The sequence below is a fragment of the Nelumbo lutea genome, chromosome 5 (genome assembly GCF_056320005.1).
Source record: "Nelumbo lutea isolate HS-2025 chromosome 5, American lotus-T2T, whole genome shotgun sequence".
NCBI classification, from domain to species: Eukaryota; Viridiplantae; Streptophyta; class Magnoliopsida; order Proteales; family Nelumbonaceae; genus Nelumbo; species Nelumbo lutea.
In genome coordinates this window covers 36,989,661-37,006,562 of record NC_142688.1, presented here as the reverse complement: position 1 = coordinate 37,006,562, position 16,902 = coordinate 36,989,661, and the positions used below count along the sequence as shown (strand labels likewise).

Sequence of the window (16,902 nt, the reverse complement as noted above, 5' to 3'; positions counted from 1 at the left end):
TCAAACACAGGCAAAAGCAAACCAGAGTGCAAATTTACCCTGAACCAGAATTTACACTCCATTTGCATCGTTTCCAAATGCAGCCTAAAGAGGCACAATAGTGAGCAAAATACCGATGGACAATCTGAATTGTGCCACAAACCCGGTATATGCCCGTTTGCAAATGTCAGGACTGGAAAGTGGAAAGCTCCGGGCTTCCAGATGAGCATAACCTGTGAGAAAAGATTACCGTTTTCCTTTGCGCATTAAACTGGATAAATTCTTCTGTACCGATTGTCCAATACAAAGCAAGGCCAGCTGAACTTACACACCAACACACCCAGAGATGAGAGAGAGTTTAAAATTTAACACACTGATGACATGATAGTTACAAATGGCCCCCAAATGGATGAGGTGGATATACATATCCGAAAGAATGTGACCATGATTTCCCATTTTGAGGGTGTTAGAAGGGGATAAGCAGCCATGAATCGAAAACCATCAAGTACAGGGGCTTGCCAAAAAGGGGCTCGCTCTCACATACCAGGTAAACAAGGCGTGGAGGTGGAAGAAACTCGGGAGGGTAATGGATCATATATATATATATATCGTTTCAATGGTCACACCTAGCTATATATATATTTCCCTTTCCCTGAAATTAGTACACGAGGAAGGAAAGCCCAGAAACTATTGCCATGATGAACAAACGTATTTACTCACTGGCAGGCTGTTCCCATGTATTCCTCGCACTGTTCCAGCAGCATTTCTCGATCATTGATCACGAACCGAAAGGCGACATCGTTCAGTGGCAGATCTGGCGGAACTAATCAAGAAAAGTAACACCGACAATCACATTGCCAAGCTTTTCTATGGAGATGGTTTCCAATCAAATTGGAGATTATTGAAGTTATTTACTGCTCCGAGTCCGCCCAATAGCCGGTTCCCCAAATCCTGTTGCTGATGGTTCATGCCCGGATCCTGCGGCATTGCTGGCATGCCCACCCTTCCGTTCAATGTCATGGCATTATTGCCCATGGCAGCTCTGATTCCAGTTCCCATGGTGTTCTGACCAATTCCAACACCCATGCTGCCAAATCCCACACTGCCAATAGTTGAGTTACTGGCAATCCCATTTCCTACTAAACAATTCCCACCATTGAGAATGGTATTGTTGCTTGTCTGCACAATCCCATTCACATTCTTCATGTCATTCCCTAAAGAACCAACACCAACCATACTACCTCCATTTAACTGGGAGGACATCATCAAATCTTGTATTATTTGCTGCACAGAGCTCTGGGTATCATTTGGATCAGGTTCATTGGACTGTGTTGGCTGTTGCATGGATATATTGACCGGTGAATTTGCAGAACTTATGTGGTTGTTGGTGGCCGCTGGTAAAGTACCATGAGAAGTCTGGGGCCCATTGTTAGAGGTTGACGGTGTTGGTGATGGAAATGGGGAAGATGGATTGGGCTGAGCTGGTGGTAGTGAACTTGAGGAGCCCGCAGATGGTATTTGAACTGTATTCCCACCATATGAACCGTTGGTATTGTTCATTGGATTTTCCTGCCTGGAATTCATGGAGTTCTGATGGAGAAGACCAACAATGGTACTTGTAGTAGAGGTGGTAGATGCCATGTTGTGTGAGTTATTTACACCGACAACACCATTGCTAGCAACAAGTTGCACTGCAACCTGAGCCGAACTCTGGTCATTGTTAGAATTCTGTGCCATCGTTTGCTGCTGTTGTTGTTGTTGCTGCTGTTGCTGCTCAGGTTGTTGAGCTTGATTATGGAGTGCAGATGATGGATTGGTTCTCCGAGGAAAGTTGATCAAGCTTTCTGAAGAAAAAAGAAACCTAATTACCATTTTCCCTATAATACTATGCAACAAGAATGTGTTGGTAACAGTAATCATTTATGAAATTGTAATAGAAACATCTTGACAAAGAACAAGAGAGAAATGAAGAACCAACATTACCCAGATACAGAAAAGACATAGGTGGACAACCTCACAAAACACAAATGGAAAGGAGAATAGGAGGGAGAAGGAAAAGAAACAGAAAGAAAACAACAAAAGGAAAAACAATGACAGTAGACTTACCCATAGGTCCTGTTCCTGTTTCTCGACTATAATCAATTAGATCTTTCATACTATTAACCACCTCTGAGATCTGAAATAACAATCCATCATAATCAGATTGCCTGGACAACCTTAAAATTTCTCAAACATTAAAGATACAAAAACAATTACAAACTCCATAAGAACACAAACAATGTTAACTTACAAGAAATGTTTATACCAGACATGTTCCATTATTTGTTAGTCCAAGAACAAACAAACACAAAAAAAAAATGTGTAAATATAATTATATAGACATTTTCGCTCATAGTAAGGACCGTATTTTAAAAACCAAGCAGTGGTGCATCCATCCATGACCATCTGTTTCCTTTCTCTTTTTTTATTAATAAGAAAACATTTTATTAAATTATAAGAAAGCATTGAAGATTACAACCACCAGCTCCATAGAGCTCGGGCATCCCTCAATTATCATTTAATGTTGCCTGATACAAATGATCTCTAGACACCCCTTGTTTGACCAACCCATCAGCCTAACCATTTGCTAACCTTCTATTCCATTTGAAAGAAGCCTCAACTTAATCTGCAAGCTTTCTGATTTATCTCAACTCTTGTCTATAGACCCATCTCCCCTGACTGTTGTTCCTTAACCAACCCATCACTAACAAAGAGTCACCTTCAACCACCACAAAAGCCAAACAATTTGCTGTTCCCTTTCTCTTTTACCTTCTCATTGGTAACAAAGTTGCTGAATCCAATGAACAAGATAAAGGATATGGCTCCACAGGAAACAAGGGCCAGGAACTCCAGAGGGGGGAGAGAGAGAGAGAGAGATCCCCCAAACCACAAACTCAAGGAAAGAAATGGCTCACCTTGGAAATCCATTTCTGGTTTGCTAACCGTTGGCTGCAGTAAAAGGAATTCAGATTGCTAATCAGCTCGGAGTGGATAACTTATTAATTAATTGAAGGAGATCCTAAAGTGGTTGTGGGCTAGCTGTCAAATACAGACCCAATTGTTTGGAGTTATAGGGATCACATTAAAAAATTTAAATGGTTACCAAGACACAATGTGTAGATACCAGTGGGTGGGTAGGAGGCAAATGTTTTGCCAGTTTATCTTGCTAAACAAGGATCTGCTAGGGATCTGTTATTTTGGGCTGCTTTGTAATCTTTATTTCTGACCACTTGTAATGTTTAGGGGAGGCTGCATCTCATGCCTCTCCAAGGGATGCTTGTAAAGTTTTATTCTACTTGATTAATGAAATTAATTTTCAATTATAAAAAAAAAAAACAAATTCTGGAATACCTTTGATCAGGAAATAGACCATTAAATGTTTCCTTCCACATATTTACTCCATGTCCTCAGTTAAACAAAAAACTTTTTCCTACTTTGTTTGGTTCTGAACTTTCCTGGGAGTTGAGATCAAGGAGAGGCATAAAGGACATTGAAACTTCAGAAGACTTGAATCAGGAAAACTCAGTTTAGGGGATCTTCTCTGAGAAGTCAAAATCAGGAAATCTCATTTTAGGGGACCTTCTTTTGTGGATCTTTTTTTTCAAATCTTCACTTCTCACCCGAATTACTGCAGGCTTTCCTGGTAAAAGCCATTTGCAAAGTGAAAATTCTACCAAAATTAAAGGCACTCTTTGCAATGCAAGCAGTGGATCTACTTTCCATTTACCAAGGGAAGATAATTAAAGTTTACAAGGGCAGTGATCTTATGAACAATATGCAAATAAAGAAAACGAGAATATTCAGAAAAAGGTCCTAAAAAGGAAGTCAGTGAAGACATTTTGGTCAAAGCAGTTCATTGGCTAAAAACATTAGATGCTTTTGCACCTCAGATGAAATTCATTATTAGGAGCTGGCAATGGGAGACATTCATATACAGATAGATCTACAATTTCAGTGTAGTGTATCCACCAAGCAGAAACCAAATCAAGTCAACTTTGATGGTTAGCATGGGTTATCCTGGCATCTTTGGCATGGGTGGAATATTAAAGAGCAATTATAGAACCATCATAGCCATCTTTTCCAGACCAGTAATAGTTCAGGATCCAACAATGGTGAAGTTGATGGCTGTTTTACAACACCTAAAGTTGACTATAATGCTAGATATCAGAATTACGGTGGTGGATGCATAGTCTCAGGTAGTTGTTCATTGGTTGAACTTTGAAGACCACAAACCAAAGTTTGTGGCAAAAGAATTACAAATATGTTGTGAAGTTAAGCAACTGGAATCCATCAATATAACACATCAATGTCTCTCCAAAGATTCTAACTATGATACTAGAAAGGCATAATATCTAAATATCATAACCAGTCAACTGAAATTATAGAAGTGGTACCCAATTAGCTGGTAGCCTGGTACTCATCGAAACTCACTAGGGATTTTTATTGGTTAAAGTTCTTCCGCTATCATACCTTTCCATCATCATTGATATTGCCCTCTCTTTTAATCAGAGACTCAATATCAATGTTAAGATTATCAAAAATTACAAGAAAGGCCCCAATCAGGATTATTATATAACTCTCTTGCTATAAATTTTTCTTCATAAAATAATCCCATTCCTTGTGCACTTACAAACCTAATACTCCAACATAGTGTAAACAGGATTTCCTAAAAAGATTGCAGTGCACCAAATTAGAAGTAACAGATATCCACCCTAATAACTTAGACTTGTACCTGAAGGCATCGCACATATCTTTTTGTATATCCTAAATCATTCACTAATGGCACCTCCAAAGCTTTTGCCAGTTGACGAGCCGATGCAACAAACCTGAAGCAGAACCACAAATATTAAGGCAAGCTCACAGTCTTGATTGAAATAGAGCTGAGGTTGAGAACAAAGATTGGCAATCATTACAGTGAAATTTTTAAAGAATCTCAAGCCCCAAGATAGACAAAATACAAAACCAAAAGAGGAAATCCTAAAAACAAATTTATGGTGGGCTGAATGGAGAAGCAGAAATTGAAGTGGAACTTAGAGGGAAAATAAGCTAGTAAAAGCACAAAAGTTTATTGAGGATATTGGTGATCTGGGATGGAGAAAACTGTAGTTTAGAGGCATGTAGGTGGGGAAGAAAACATGGGTGAAAATTTTAGCAGCAACAAAATGCATCCTGAAATAGTTCTATAAGCTACAAAGCACAGCAGGAACAAGTATTTGGTAGTTATGCTCAAAGCACACAAACCAAAAAGTATGGAGTATGGTCTTTGTGTTTAATCATTTTTAGAGCACGTTTTTAGTATGGGGATAAGGAGCCTAAAATCTTTCAACCTAGCTTTGCTAGGAAGCTGACTGTGGAGGTTTGATGCTGAACCTGATAACCTCTGGAGGAAAGTAATAACAGAAAAATATGGGTTTGATGACAGTGGTTGGGGTAGTGGTCTACCTTAGCCAACTTATGGGTGTACTCTGGAAAGGAATCTGCAGAGCTTCAAACCTGTTCAGAAGGGGAACCGGCTTCAAAGTTGGGAATGGGAGAAGGATCAGGTTCTGGTTGGATCCCTGGACTGGGGAGAGTTCTCTTAAGGAGTTGTTTCCCACCCTGTTCAGTCTGACTGAAGATAAAGAGGCAATGGTAGCTGATACCTTTGTGTTAAGGGACAATGCTATATGCTGGGTTCCAGTCTTTAGAAGAGATTTCAATGACTGGGAGATTCAGTAGGTTGGAAATCTCCCAGCTTTGCTTCAGTCTCAGGTGTTGAATCTGCAATCCGAGGATTCCCTAATGTGGAGATGGAACAGAAGTGGGGAGTTTTCAGTTAAATCCCTCTTCCCTAGCTGGGTTATTTGGGGGACTGTGGCACCCTCCAAAGTCAAGTTCTATGTTTGGGTGGCAGCTTTAGAGAAGTGTCTCTCTAAAGAGATGTTGATGAAGAAAGGTTTTAACTGTAGTTATCTGAGGTGTAGCCTCTGTCGTGTGTTTACAGAATCAATAAACCATCTGTTTTTACACTGCAATTTTGTTACAAAAATCTGGAACCACTTCTTAAGAAGTTTGAGGTTAAGTTGGTGCATGGTGCATGCCTTCCTCAGTTAAAGCTTGCCAGGATGCATGGCAGATCCAAGGAATGACAAAGAAAGGAAAGAGGTGCTGGTCTTCCATTCCCTTAGCAGATTTGTGGGCAGTATGGACAGAAAGGAATAGCAGGGTTTTTAATCTCAATTCCTCTTCGAAAGAAGAAGTCATCAATATGGCTTTAGGCTTTGTTAGAAATTGGTTGTGTATTCTTGCTGACTTTAAAGAGGTTACCTCTGACTGTAATTTTTTGAGGATGACCTTCTTTTGAGGTCCTTCTGGCTTTTTTGTACAGCTTTTCATTATACAAAGGACCTTTTCATTAATACAATTATACTTTACCTTTTGCTCAAAAAAAAATAGCACATTTTTGGTATATCTAAAGATTTTGACATACATTTGGATTCAGAGGTCACACGTCACTGGGTAGAGTCTCATTTGCCATTCTTTGGGCAAATCAGGAGAAAGAACATCCCGGACCTTCTTCCAAGGATATGAGAGGTGATGATGGATAGGTAGCAATCCTTGCAGAGTTCAAAGAGAAAACTTTAGAAGTAATTTACAGAGCAGCTTGTTTCCTTCTTTTTTTTTTTGGTGGGGAGAGGGAGGCGGGAGTATTCTTATTTATTGATCTCTACATCTCAAGGATGTGTATTGTTCTTCCTTGCAAAGCTTCTTTCAGGAGATAATTTCATTAGCAAAAAGAGACAAAAGGTGTAGATGAGAGGATGCGCAAAGGCCATATACAGAATAGACAGCCAAACCAGATTTCATTGTTATAAATCCAAAAAATAAAAAGAAAAAGTAGGATTTGGCAAAGAAAAGGATGAAGATGAACTTTCAGAGTTCGAAACTCAAAAAAAAAAATAAAAGAAAAAAAAGATTCACTACATATTTCACCTTGAAGGTTTCCCCTTAGACAATAGATTTGGCATTCAGCAGAGAGAGAAAGAGAGAGAGAGAGGGAGCGGGAGGGAGGGAGGGGGAGAGAGAGAGAGAGAGAGAAAGAGTTTATTCATTGACATCATAAAGTGAATCTCAATTGGATTAATGCAGTCTAAAATGCTGAGCAAACAAGGGAGCTTGGTACAAAAGAGCACTACATGCAATCCTTTTAGTTTAGGTAAGCTCAAAATTTTGGTTTAGTTAAAGGTCAAAAATATAGTATGTAAAAAAATACTGGAATCACGAAAAAACAGAATCATGAATTTCTTTAGAAACAAAGAACCTTGAGAAGAAAATTGTTGGATGCCAATTTAGCATTAGCACCAATACAGGGGTCACATATTCCCAAAAATTAGGCCAAGGTATGGATTTATTTTCTACTCTAGTCTGCACTCAAGAAGAAAATACAAATATAACAACATACACAATCATACAAGCAATAGTTGTGATAGAATTGCTCCTTTCCAATAAAACTTCAGAAATACCTGATTGGAAGAATACAAAGATATTTAGATGGAATACATATAAGAAATTAAACAGTGAGTTGGCATGAAGAATGAGCTTACAAACTTTCCCCTCATTCAGGGCACTCAGATTTTTCTTATCTATTTTCTTCTTTCATTTGGAAAGAGGACATTCTAATATTAAATCCAGCATATGCATGAAATGATACCATTGTAAAACTAACTTTCCAGAGCAAATCGGTAGCAGTGGTAGTAGACAACTCTTCAACCACTATTGATCATAATTCATCAAAAGAAAAAAAAAAAAAAAAAAAAACATATTGATCATAAAAAACTGTTCAACCACTAACACAAGGAAATAAGAGAGGATGGTGACTCACATATTGCAGTTATTTTGTAGTTCCTGCACAGATAAATTAGACGATGCATTTTGAGTAGCAGCCTGGTATTTTTGAGCTGCTGCACCAAGCTGACTAACCTGCAGAACAGAAACAATATTAATCAAGGATAGACTATTAAATATCTGCCACATCACACACATCATCCCAGACTCCCAACATGATTTGTTAATGGAACCATTACAATAGGGATAAATTAAAAATATAAAAGAAAATTGTAGTTGAAAATTTTGTTGAGTCGAGTCCCAACTCAATTACTCAAAGCCATGTCCCAGCTCTACAAGATTGGCTACACGAATCCTACTTTCCTTCAGGATCCATGTTCACGAGAATTTGTCAAAAAGTTGTGATGTCGGCTGCCAACCTGACACAACCCTCCTTTATCAAGGCTTAGGACATGCAGTGTAAGATACACTCCAAACTATCAACAACAGTCCTCAATTCCATAAGTGTTCCCTCATCAAAAGAAAATGAAAAAAAATAATAATAATAAAAGCATGTGTTGCTAGGGCAAGTGAATCAACAATTAAAGAATGCAAGAACAAATATATACATACATACATACATACATAAGTACATTTTTTTTATAAATATATACGTAAGTACATAAGTACATATTTGGGTATAGTGCAAGTAACAGGGAGTCTTTAATTCCAGAAATGCAGGAGTACCCTTTCATCCAACATTTCCCCAGGAAAGACACTAAATTCATCATAAGAGGATTCTTCCTCCAATGAAAATCATGACATACATCTTGGCACTTGACAGAGAGGTACATATTGATTTAGATCCTGTGGTGTATTTGGAATTTATTCATCAGAAAGTTGACCTAGAAAGGAGTCTAAAGATTTTGGATGTTAAAGGTTGTTGGATGATCAAATTCTTCAATGATTTGGAAGAGTGAGGTCATATCTCTTCTGAACAAGTTAGGAAGGAGGTTGAGCACAATGGACCTAGACATCCACCTTATAAGGGAAGGTTCAGGAGAGTCAAATCAGATAGGTGTTTTTCTTCCAGGGATCTATTCAGGGCTTAAATTTGATTTCTTTGGTTGTTGACTAAGTTGGGATCTTGTTGAATTTGAAGGATGGGATGCTTTAGTTACTCCTTCCCTCCAATTTCATCTTAATGAATTCTTTATCAGTAAAAAGATAGATAAACACAGACAAAAGATGTATCCATCATTGATACCTTCCTACATTAGCAAATCATTAATTGGAGACTTGAAGAATTCTGATGATGCCGTGTGAGATTGTTTATTAGGAACAATTCAAACTTGGAATCTGCAACCTTTTTTTTATCAGCAATCTGCAACCAAGGGTCTCTTGCAGCATGGAAGAGCTTGGAATTTTGCAAAGATACAGGAATTTCGTCGATATTGGACAAGGGATTACATGTCAAAGTTAGCCCACATAGATAGAAAATTCGACAGAGGGTCGAGAAATATTGTTTATCAGAGGCTCACAAAAAGCAGCTTCTCTGAAAAGGTCTTCCTGTCCCCTACAAAGACCTTGACCTATGACATGAGAATGAAGATGAACGCCAATGCTAAAGACATGTTTTTTTATCAGCAGCCAATGCTAAAGACAATTATTTCCAAATTAAGGAAACAGTAGAAATATGATCCGAAGTGGGTTTCATCATTATAACTGAAGAATTTTAAGAGAGGTTAGACATGACAATTTGTAAAGCGCAAGGCTTTAAGGAAGACTAAAGATTATTCTAAGTATCAGGTGATGCTATTACTATACAGGATTCTTATACTTATACAGAAGAATGCAACACCTCCCATCCAATGTTAGCAAACCACAACATCAAATAGGACGAAGGGCTTCTGAAGCAGTGTTTTAGGAGTGCAAGGCACAAGATATTCCTCGAAATTTAAATAATATCATAACAGAGTGAAACTGTAATGTGATTGTATCTTGGATAAATTCTTGCAACAATATTCCTTAGAAGTTTAGGAAATGTGTTAGAGAGATCTTGAATCTTGGGAATGAACCGCTCATTCAAATGGATCCCTAGAAGTGCTAATGAAATAGCTGATCACCTTGCCAAGGATGGGGCTTCAAAAGAAAATTTGGAATGGGGACTTTTCGGCTTCAGATCCGGGTTGTAACTGTTTCTTCCATTTTTTCTGTTTTGATTTATTTTGCTTGTTTCGTTTTGTCACATATGTTGTTTGTATTTTGTCCTTGCTGATTTTTTCAAGGACATTTTTCAGTTTCAATGAATTCATGTCATTTATCAGGGAAAAATGAAAGGCACAAGAAAAGTGCAGGGGGATTTTTGCACCCGAGGAACAGGCCTTTTGGAAGCAAGGCAGACAATTCTAAAAAGTTCAAAAATATAAACAAATAAATATAAAAATAATGTTAGTTCAGAAAAATGTAGACTTGAATTTTAAAAGAAATTAACTATTAGCTCAATTAAAATGCGTAAACATAAGTACATAACATATATAACATATTCAAAGTGAAAATGTACATATCAAACATAACATACAAAACATATTAAAGCACTCAACAGTTCAAGCATATGAAACTTTTAACCTATTTATACTTATCAAAAATAAACTTTTAATCTGTTTATTTCTCTCCCAATTGCATTAATTCAGGCAGCCAATTTGATGTTAACATGTTGCATTACTAATTCTACGAGATTGGCCCTCCACCTCCATAAAGCCCTCTTGATGCAAGCCTAAACAAGTCCATGTAAGGGTCCAAAATCTTTTGTCCATATGTAAAGAGATGTTTTGTAATATTAGGAATAAGAATCAAATATTATTTGATGAAGAATGTCGTGCATTAAGAAGAATGAGAAAATACTAGCAAAAAGGGAATTCTGTCAGAGGCTTCAGGCATTTGAAAAGTATTTGTTTTTTATTTAAATGTTAATAAACCATTACTAATTTATAAACAGTATTAAAAGGTAACAGAAACTGATGAATCATTACAAAAAAATGCAAGTCCACCAAAAATGTAACAGAAAAAATATAAGCTTTTAGAAAAGGCACATGCCTAGGATGCAAGGCGCACCAGGCAAATGCCTTTTCAATGGGCTGCACTTGGGCTGAGGTGAAGTATCTTTCTCTTGCACTTTTTCCTGACAGTGCTGGCTTTTTCCTCATTTTCTGGTAGTACTATTCTGAGGTTCAGGTTGGGAGCCTGAGATCAATGTCATTTTCTAATCAATCCAGTGCAATCATTTCTAGAGCCACAGATTACATAGTATTAATAAATGAAAACCATCCTGAGTATAAGATGCCCTGAATAATCTACAAAATTAACAGGAAAATAAAATCATAAGCCACACACAAAAATTAAATTGACAATAGGAATAAATTATCCTGTCAAAAGGTTAAAACAAATCAGCAAATGAGCAAACTGGGTCTATTGTTGTTATTCCTATGGAATTCAATCAGACAAAAACTTAAAATCCATTAAAGTGATAAATCCTAAATATGATAAAATAAATAGAAATTAAATGATATCAATCATTTCAAAGTCAACACAACCACCAGATGAGAGAGAGAGAGAGAGATGGAAGGACAGAGGGACATAATGTCATATAAGAGCCTCAGCTCAAACGCTCAATCACTCAAGATACTCTACTTCCATGAGGTAAAAAGATCCTGTCTGGATCAATTCTCAAATAGAACAGAAGATTTGACTACAGAGATGTAGTTATTTCAAAAACAGTGACACTGTGACAGTAATAGCAAGAAGCACCAAACTACAACCCTCATTATGCATTTGAACATGAGTTGATTTACCTGAGGTATGATCAATCTCCGAGGAATAAGCTCTTCATGACGCCGAGCACAAAATTCCCAGGAACATATCTAAATGGGGAAGCAATACAAAGATGATCAGTAACACCTCTAGAAAGAAATGGTCAAATTACATGTGAGGCCACTTAGCCAGGGTCTGAGCATATAACCTTTAGATCTGGAGAGAAAACAATCCGAAGCTGACCATCACGAACCACACGTAATTGCTCAAATACACTCTCCTGTATAGCTTTTGCATAATCAAGGACAATCTGACCTTGTGCATTCTGATATTCACGAGGCATATCAACATAAAGGAGTTCTTCTAAAGTACCACTATCATATTTGATTTTGCACAGTCTGGGTAAAACTTCAACAGTTGTTTCTGAAAGAAGAAAAAGAAATATGAGGTGGAACTAAAGAAAAAAAAGAAACAGAAGAAAAGATTCATAAGATGGATTTCAGAGAAACAAAATATTTCTAACGATAACAAGAAAATCTTGAAGTGCCACATCAGTGTCAAATTTTTAGAACCAAGAATAAGGGCATACCAAAACCACGACCAGGCTTGCGGTTGCATATTTCACAGTGCCATACGTCCTGTGAACATTGCAATAGAATTTATCAATACTCACAAAGGCATTTCTAAAGGATACTATACCAGCATATAAGCATGAAATTTAAGTTAAGTTCAAGAGGCAATCAAAAAGAAAATCAAGATTCTCCAATAATTGACCTCATTTAACAAGAAATGCAATAAGACCGACCAATTACCTGGAAGGGAATCTTCTTAAATAGAAGCATAATATCACCAATAAACAACAATACTTGTCACTACGCACCTGAGGAAAAACACCAGTTGTTTGCCGGCCACTTCCATACAGGGAAACACACCACCTTTTCTTGGCATGGGGGGCAAAATACTCGGCAACAAACTTCCTCCAGAACTCAATGTTGTTATCCTACATTACAGAAGCATAATTAAAAAAAAAAAAGAAAAAAGAAAAAAGAGGAAGTTCCATTTGTTCTAACCAGCCAACAGAAGTTTCATCTCTAGAAATGACAAGATCTTACAGCAGGTCTGTGTTGTTGGTGATACATATAGTTTGTCAGCCGACGAGCACACATCCCAGGTTCATAGGCAGGTTTTATTGCAGATCTAACAGGCAAATTCTGCTGTTGAAACTGTTGTTGTAATTGGGACCGTTGCTGGGGCAGTGCCTTCAAAAGTTGATGCTGTTGCTGTTGCTGCTGCTGCTGCTGCTGTTGAAGCTGCAATATTCTTTGTTGTTGCAAAAGATTAATCTGGGCAGCAGCCGCCTGAGAATTCTGCCTAGACATCTGAAGGAACTGCTGTTGCTGTTGTTGCTGCTGAAGAAACAATGATTGATCTGAATGTTGTGGCTCCATTTTGACCGGTGCCAGACTTCTCAAAGACTGGATTTGCTGTGGCTCCAATTTCACTGGACCCAAATTCCGCAACGGCTGCAGCTGTTGCTGCTGACTATTCTGATCATTAGCCATCTGTGGCTCCAACTTCACAGGACCAACACTGCCTAGCCCACCCCGAATTGATTGATATTGCTGTTGCTGTTGCTGCTGGTGGTGGTTATGAGGAACAGAAAATTGCTGCAGTGTCTGCTGACCATGTTGGAAATTATGTGGTTCAAGTTGCTGAGACTGCTGTTGATCTGGCAGTGCCAGCTGATTGCCAGAAGGGTTCGGGAATTGTTGCCCTTGACCTTGACCAGACGTGCCAGGAGTTGGAGCATTTGATGCCGCAAATGTTGCAGGTGAAGAAGTAAAACTCATGCCATTGCCTACTCCAGAAAGTGGATCAGACTCAGCCCCTGTATCAATACCTCCACGTTGGAGACCTCCCGTGCCAGAAAGCCCAGGATTAGTGCCACCATTACCATAGGATTGATTGAGGAGGGAAGAAACATTGGGCATGTTACCAAGAATATTCATGTTATTATACTGAGTACGCGGCGAGACGAGAGAAGGGAACGTTGTCTGCGAAGGGATTGGACCACCTTGGACTCCTAGAATGCCAGAGTTTGTTCGGAGCATTGAAGGTGCAACAGACTGGGCACCACCGACTGGAGTCGGAGGGCCCGACGGCACCATCTTCTTGAAAGATGTAATCACAGCCTTCAAATAACACTAGTCGAAAAATTTAACCTAGAATGGCATGAATTACAATTTAGAGATTCAGACTCTGGAGATCCAAACAAAACATCAACTAAGAAACAAGGACCACAAAACCAGACTTCTCACTCAACAATTGTTTCCAGTATCAACGACTTCATTTCTCATTATGCACTGATACTGAAAAGGCCTTGCATCTAATCGACTGGTGTTGGGAAGCAGAGAAAACTGGACTAGAAACAAAGAAAAATACAGCCAAGAAACAAACTTTGGCTCTGAGAATTCTATAACTACAGCAGTTTCACAGAAATAACAATCTCTGGCCAGAAATTGCAACACTCTATGAATCACAAATCCTTAGATGACAGAACCCCGTAATGTCATTACACAATACGTTGTCCCCTTACCAAAGATAAACAAATAAATCGATCTTCTTCAATCAAATGCAGCACCTACGAACACCAACCCGTACACTTCTAAACCCTTAACACAAGCATCAAAAGAAGCCTCAAGAATACAGAAAGTTATAATACTATAACCGATCTTCCAACACCAGTGCAATCAAACCCAAAAAAGGAAAATACAAATTGAAAACCTCATAAACCCAGCTCAAACCTAGTGGAAAACTACTTTTATGCCAAAAATAAAAGAGAACTAATCAAACAGGATTTCTACCACAAATCCCGAAGCTCAAAATGCTATCTTCACACCGAAAACCAAAAACCCACAGTGAAATGAAATATCACTTATACTACAACCGTAACCACAAGCATTCAATAATCAAAACAACAGTCAAAACCCCCCTCGATCAAGCCCTAAATTATAAAATCCAAACCAGACCAACTCTCCAAATAATCAAACGAGTGAAATCTACAACTTTCAAAGTCCAAAACTGAAGCTCAACCCAGAAAAAGAAACCCTAAAAAGAAAAGAAAGATACAATACAACTTACACGAGTTGGAATTCCGTAGTGACATACTCTGAAACTTCGACTTCGACCGAACAAAACCGAAACGCAAATCATCAGAAAATTAAAAAATAATTTTTTTCCTCTTCTTTCTGTCTCTTCTTCAATTGATTCAACTATTAAAATAACCTTCCTTTTCTTCTCCTAGGTTTTTTTCTCCTCTGTTCTTCGTTCAAAGTCGTTTCTTCCTCTGTATCTAATCCCTCTCTCTGAGACTTCCTTCTGTGTCTGAGTTGTTTTTTCTTTCATTTTTTTTTTCTCTGTTTCTGTTTGCGAGTGTAGAGAGAGGAGAGAGAGAGAGAGTCCTTGCGGACGTCAAATGTGAATTGTATCGGATTGAATTTTGCTTCGTTCCCTTCTTCACCATCTTTCTCCAAATAAGTCAAATCTTCGTCCGCTCGATGGCTTGCATGCCATCTCCTCCCATCGTCACCATCATCATCATCATCCATCATATTCATGTGTCATGATGGTGGTATTCCCCATCTAGACCGCTTTAGGTTCAACACTCGCTTTTACACCTGCGCTCCAATCACTGACCCTAAATGCTTACACGTTTAAAGCGCGTACTATTTTAGAGTCTTTGATTTGTACAATTGGAATATGCAAACCGTTTGATGGGCCATCAGCAACATAGTCGGCGCGTTTGTAAAGACGCGCGAGAGTGGGGCTTCTTCTTTCAGAGTTCCGACCAACGAAAAGATCAAAAAGAAGACGCGCCCTACGATTTGGCAGGTAAGATTTGTACCCAAAATGCCAACGTTTGTGGGTTGAAATTACGGTGCCTACTATGACAGTCTATTTACTCATGGAAACGAAAAATCTACGAGAATTTCGGATAAGAAGCCCGACTATGACAGGAGAAAGGGCGAACCGGGTTAATCCGGTTTGACAAGCTGGTTCTGTCAATCTTATGAAAAGGCCAAATCTGAGCCTGTGGCATTAAAAATTAGAGAAAAGCATGGCACCTAATGCAGATTTCTGAATTTCACTGCAGAGCCATAAACATTCAAAATGTTAAAAACCCCATGTGCCTGCCTTTCAATTGGCATCAATTCCAAACTGGCACCCACCCCAATTGTACTTTGGGCCTAAAAATTATAACCCTGGGCTGAATGGCCATTCTCCCTTAAAATTGTATCCAAAACCAACAAAAAATGGACTAGCCTGTTGGATTATTCAGTCCATGAACAGATAGATCTGTTCACAAATAGAAGTGATTATCAAAAACCAAAAAATTGAATTAAACCAATGAAATCAAATTGAAATTTTCACTTAACCAAATTGGTCAATTCGATTTTGGTTTGAAAACTTTGAAAAACTAAAGATATCAATTCAGTTTCAGTTAATCAAATCTATACTACCTATAAAAGAGTGAATGCCCCTTCTTTCTAGAATTTTCAATAGACGTTTTCTACCCCCTTTGTCTAAGCAAATAGTGGGCATATATGTCATTTACTCTCACTTAAAAAACTGTCCACTTATAACTGTTCAGGAACTGCACATTTATAACTATTCATAAACTGCCCGCTTATAACCATATAAAGAAAGGTCTATTAAAGAGTCTTTACGATGAGAGTGTCATGGGCCTGGGTGCCTGGCCCAACCTGAGGTCCAGCCCAAATTTATCAATCTAGGCCTAGCCCAAGCTTAATCCAAATGTAACTTGGGCCGGGCTTAGATGGGCTTGAGCATATTGGTGGGGTTTCAAAGAATGTATAAATATATTTTTGTATAGACATCTTTTATTGATCTTTATGCCCAAATTAGGAGTAGAATTAATTGAAATTATATAAATATATTTACAAATATATATATAGTATATATAAGTAGAAAGAAAAATATATTTTTATGTAAATAAGATGCCTGTATGTCTGCATTTGTTTGGACAGGTTCAGGTCGGACTCAAACTAACTGAGACCTCAACCCAATCCCAACCCATGTTTAGGCCAAGACCATATCTTCTGATCCAGGCCTGACCCGTGAAAAAACCTGGGATGGATTGGGTTAGTCTCCAGTTGGGCCCATTCAGGTTGCAGCCCTACAAACTAATTAGCGGTAATCTATCAACTTGTATATGCAATTGAATGAAGAAATAATGTTGAAATAAAAGGA

At 38.2% G+C, this 16,902-nt stretch overlaps 1 protein-coding gene across 1 annotated transcript; it reads right to left on the bottom strand.

Annotated features, from left to right (window-relative positions):
- Positions 1-215: 215 nt before the first annotated feature.
- On the bottom strand, positions 216-15,192 carry LOC148851754 (transcriptional corepressor SEUSS-like). The gene is made up of 10 exons (XM_088945372.1): positions 14,773-15,192; positions 12,744-13,853; positions 12,512-12,631; positions 12,221-12,269; positions 11,840-12,054; positions 11,673-11,741; positions 7,880-7,977; positions 4,751-4,844; positions 2,086-2,155; positions 216-1,823 (listed from the first exon to the last, which is right to left on the bottom strand). The coding sequence occupies exons 2-10, from the start codon at positions 13,797-13,799 to the stop codon at positions 847-849; spliced, it is 2,748 nt and encodes a 915-aa protein (XP_088801498.1). The 5' UTR covers positions 13,800-13,853; positions 14,773-15,192; the 3' UTR covers positions 216-846.
- Positions 15,193-16,902: the final 1,710 nt, after the last annotated feature.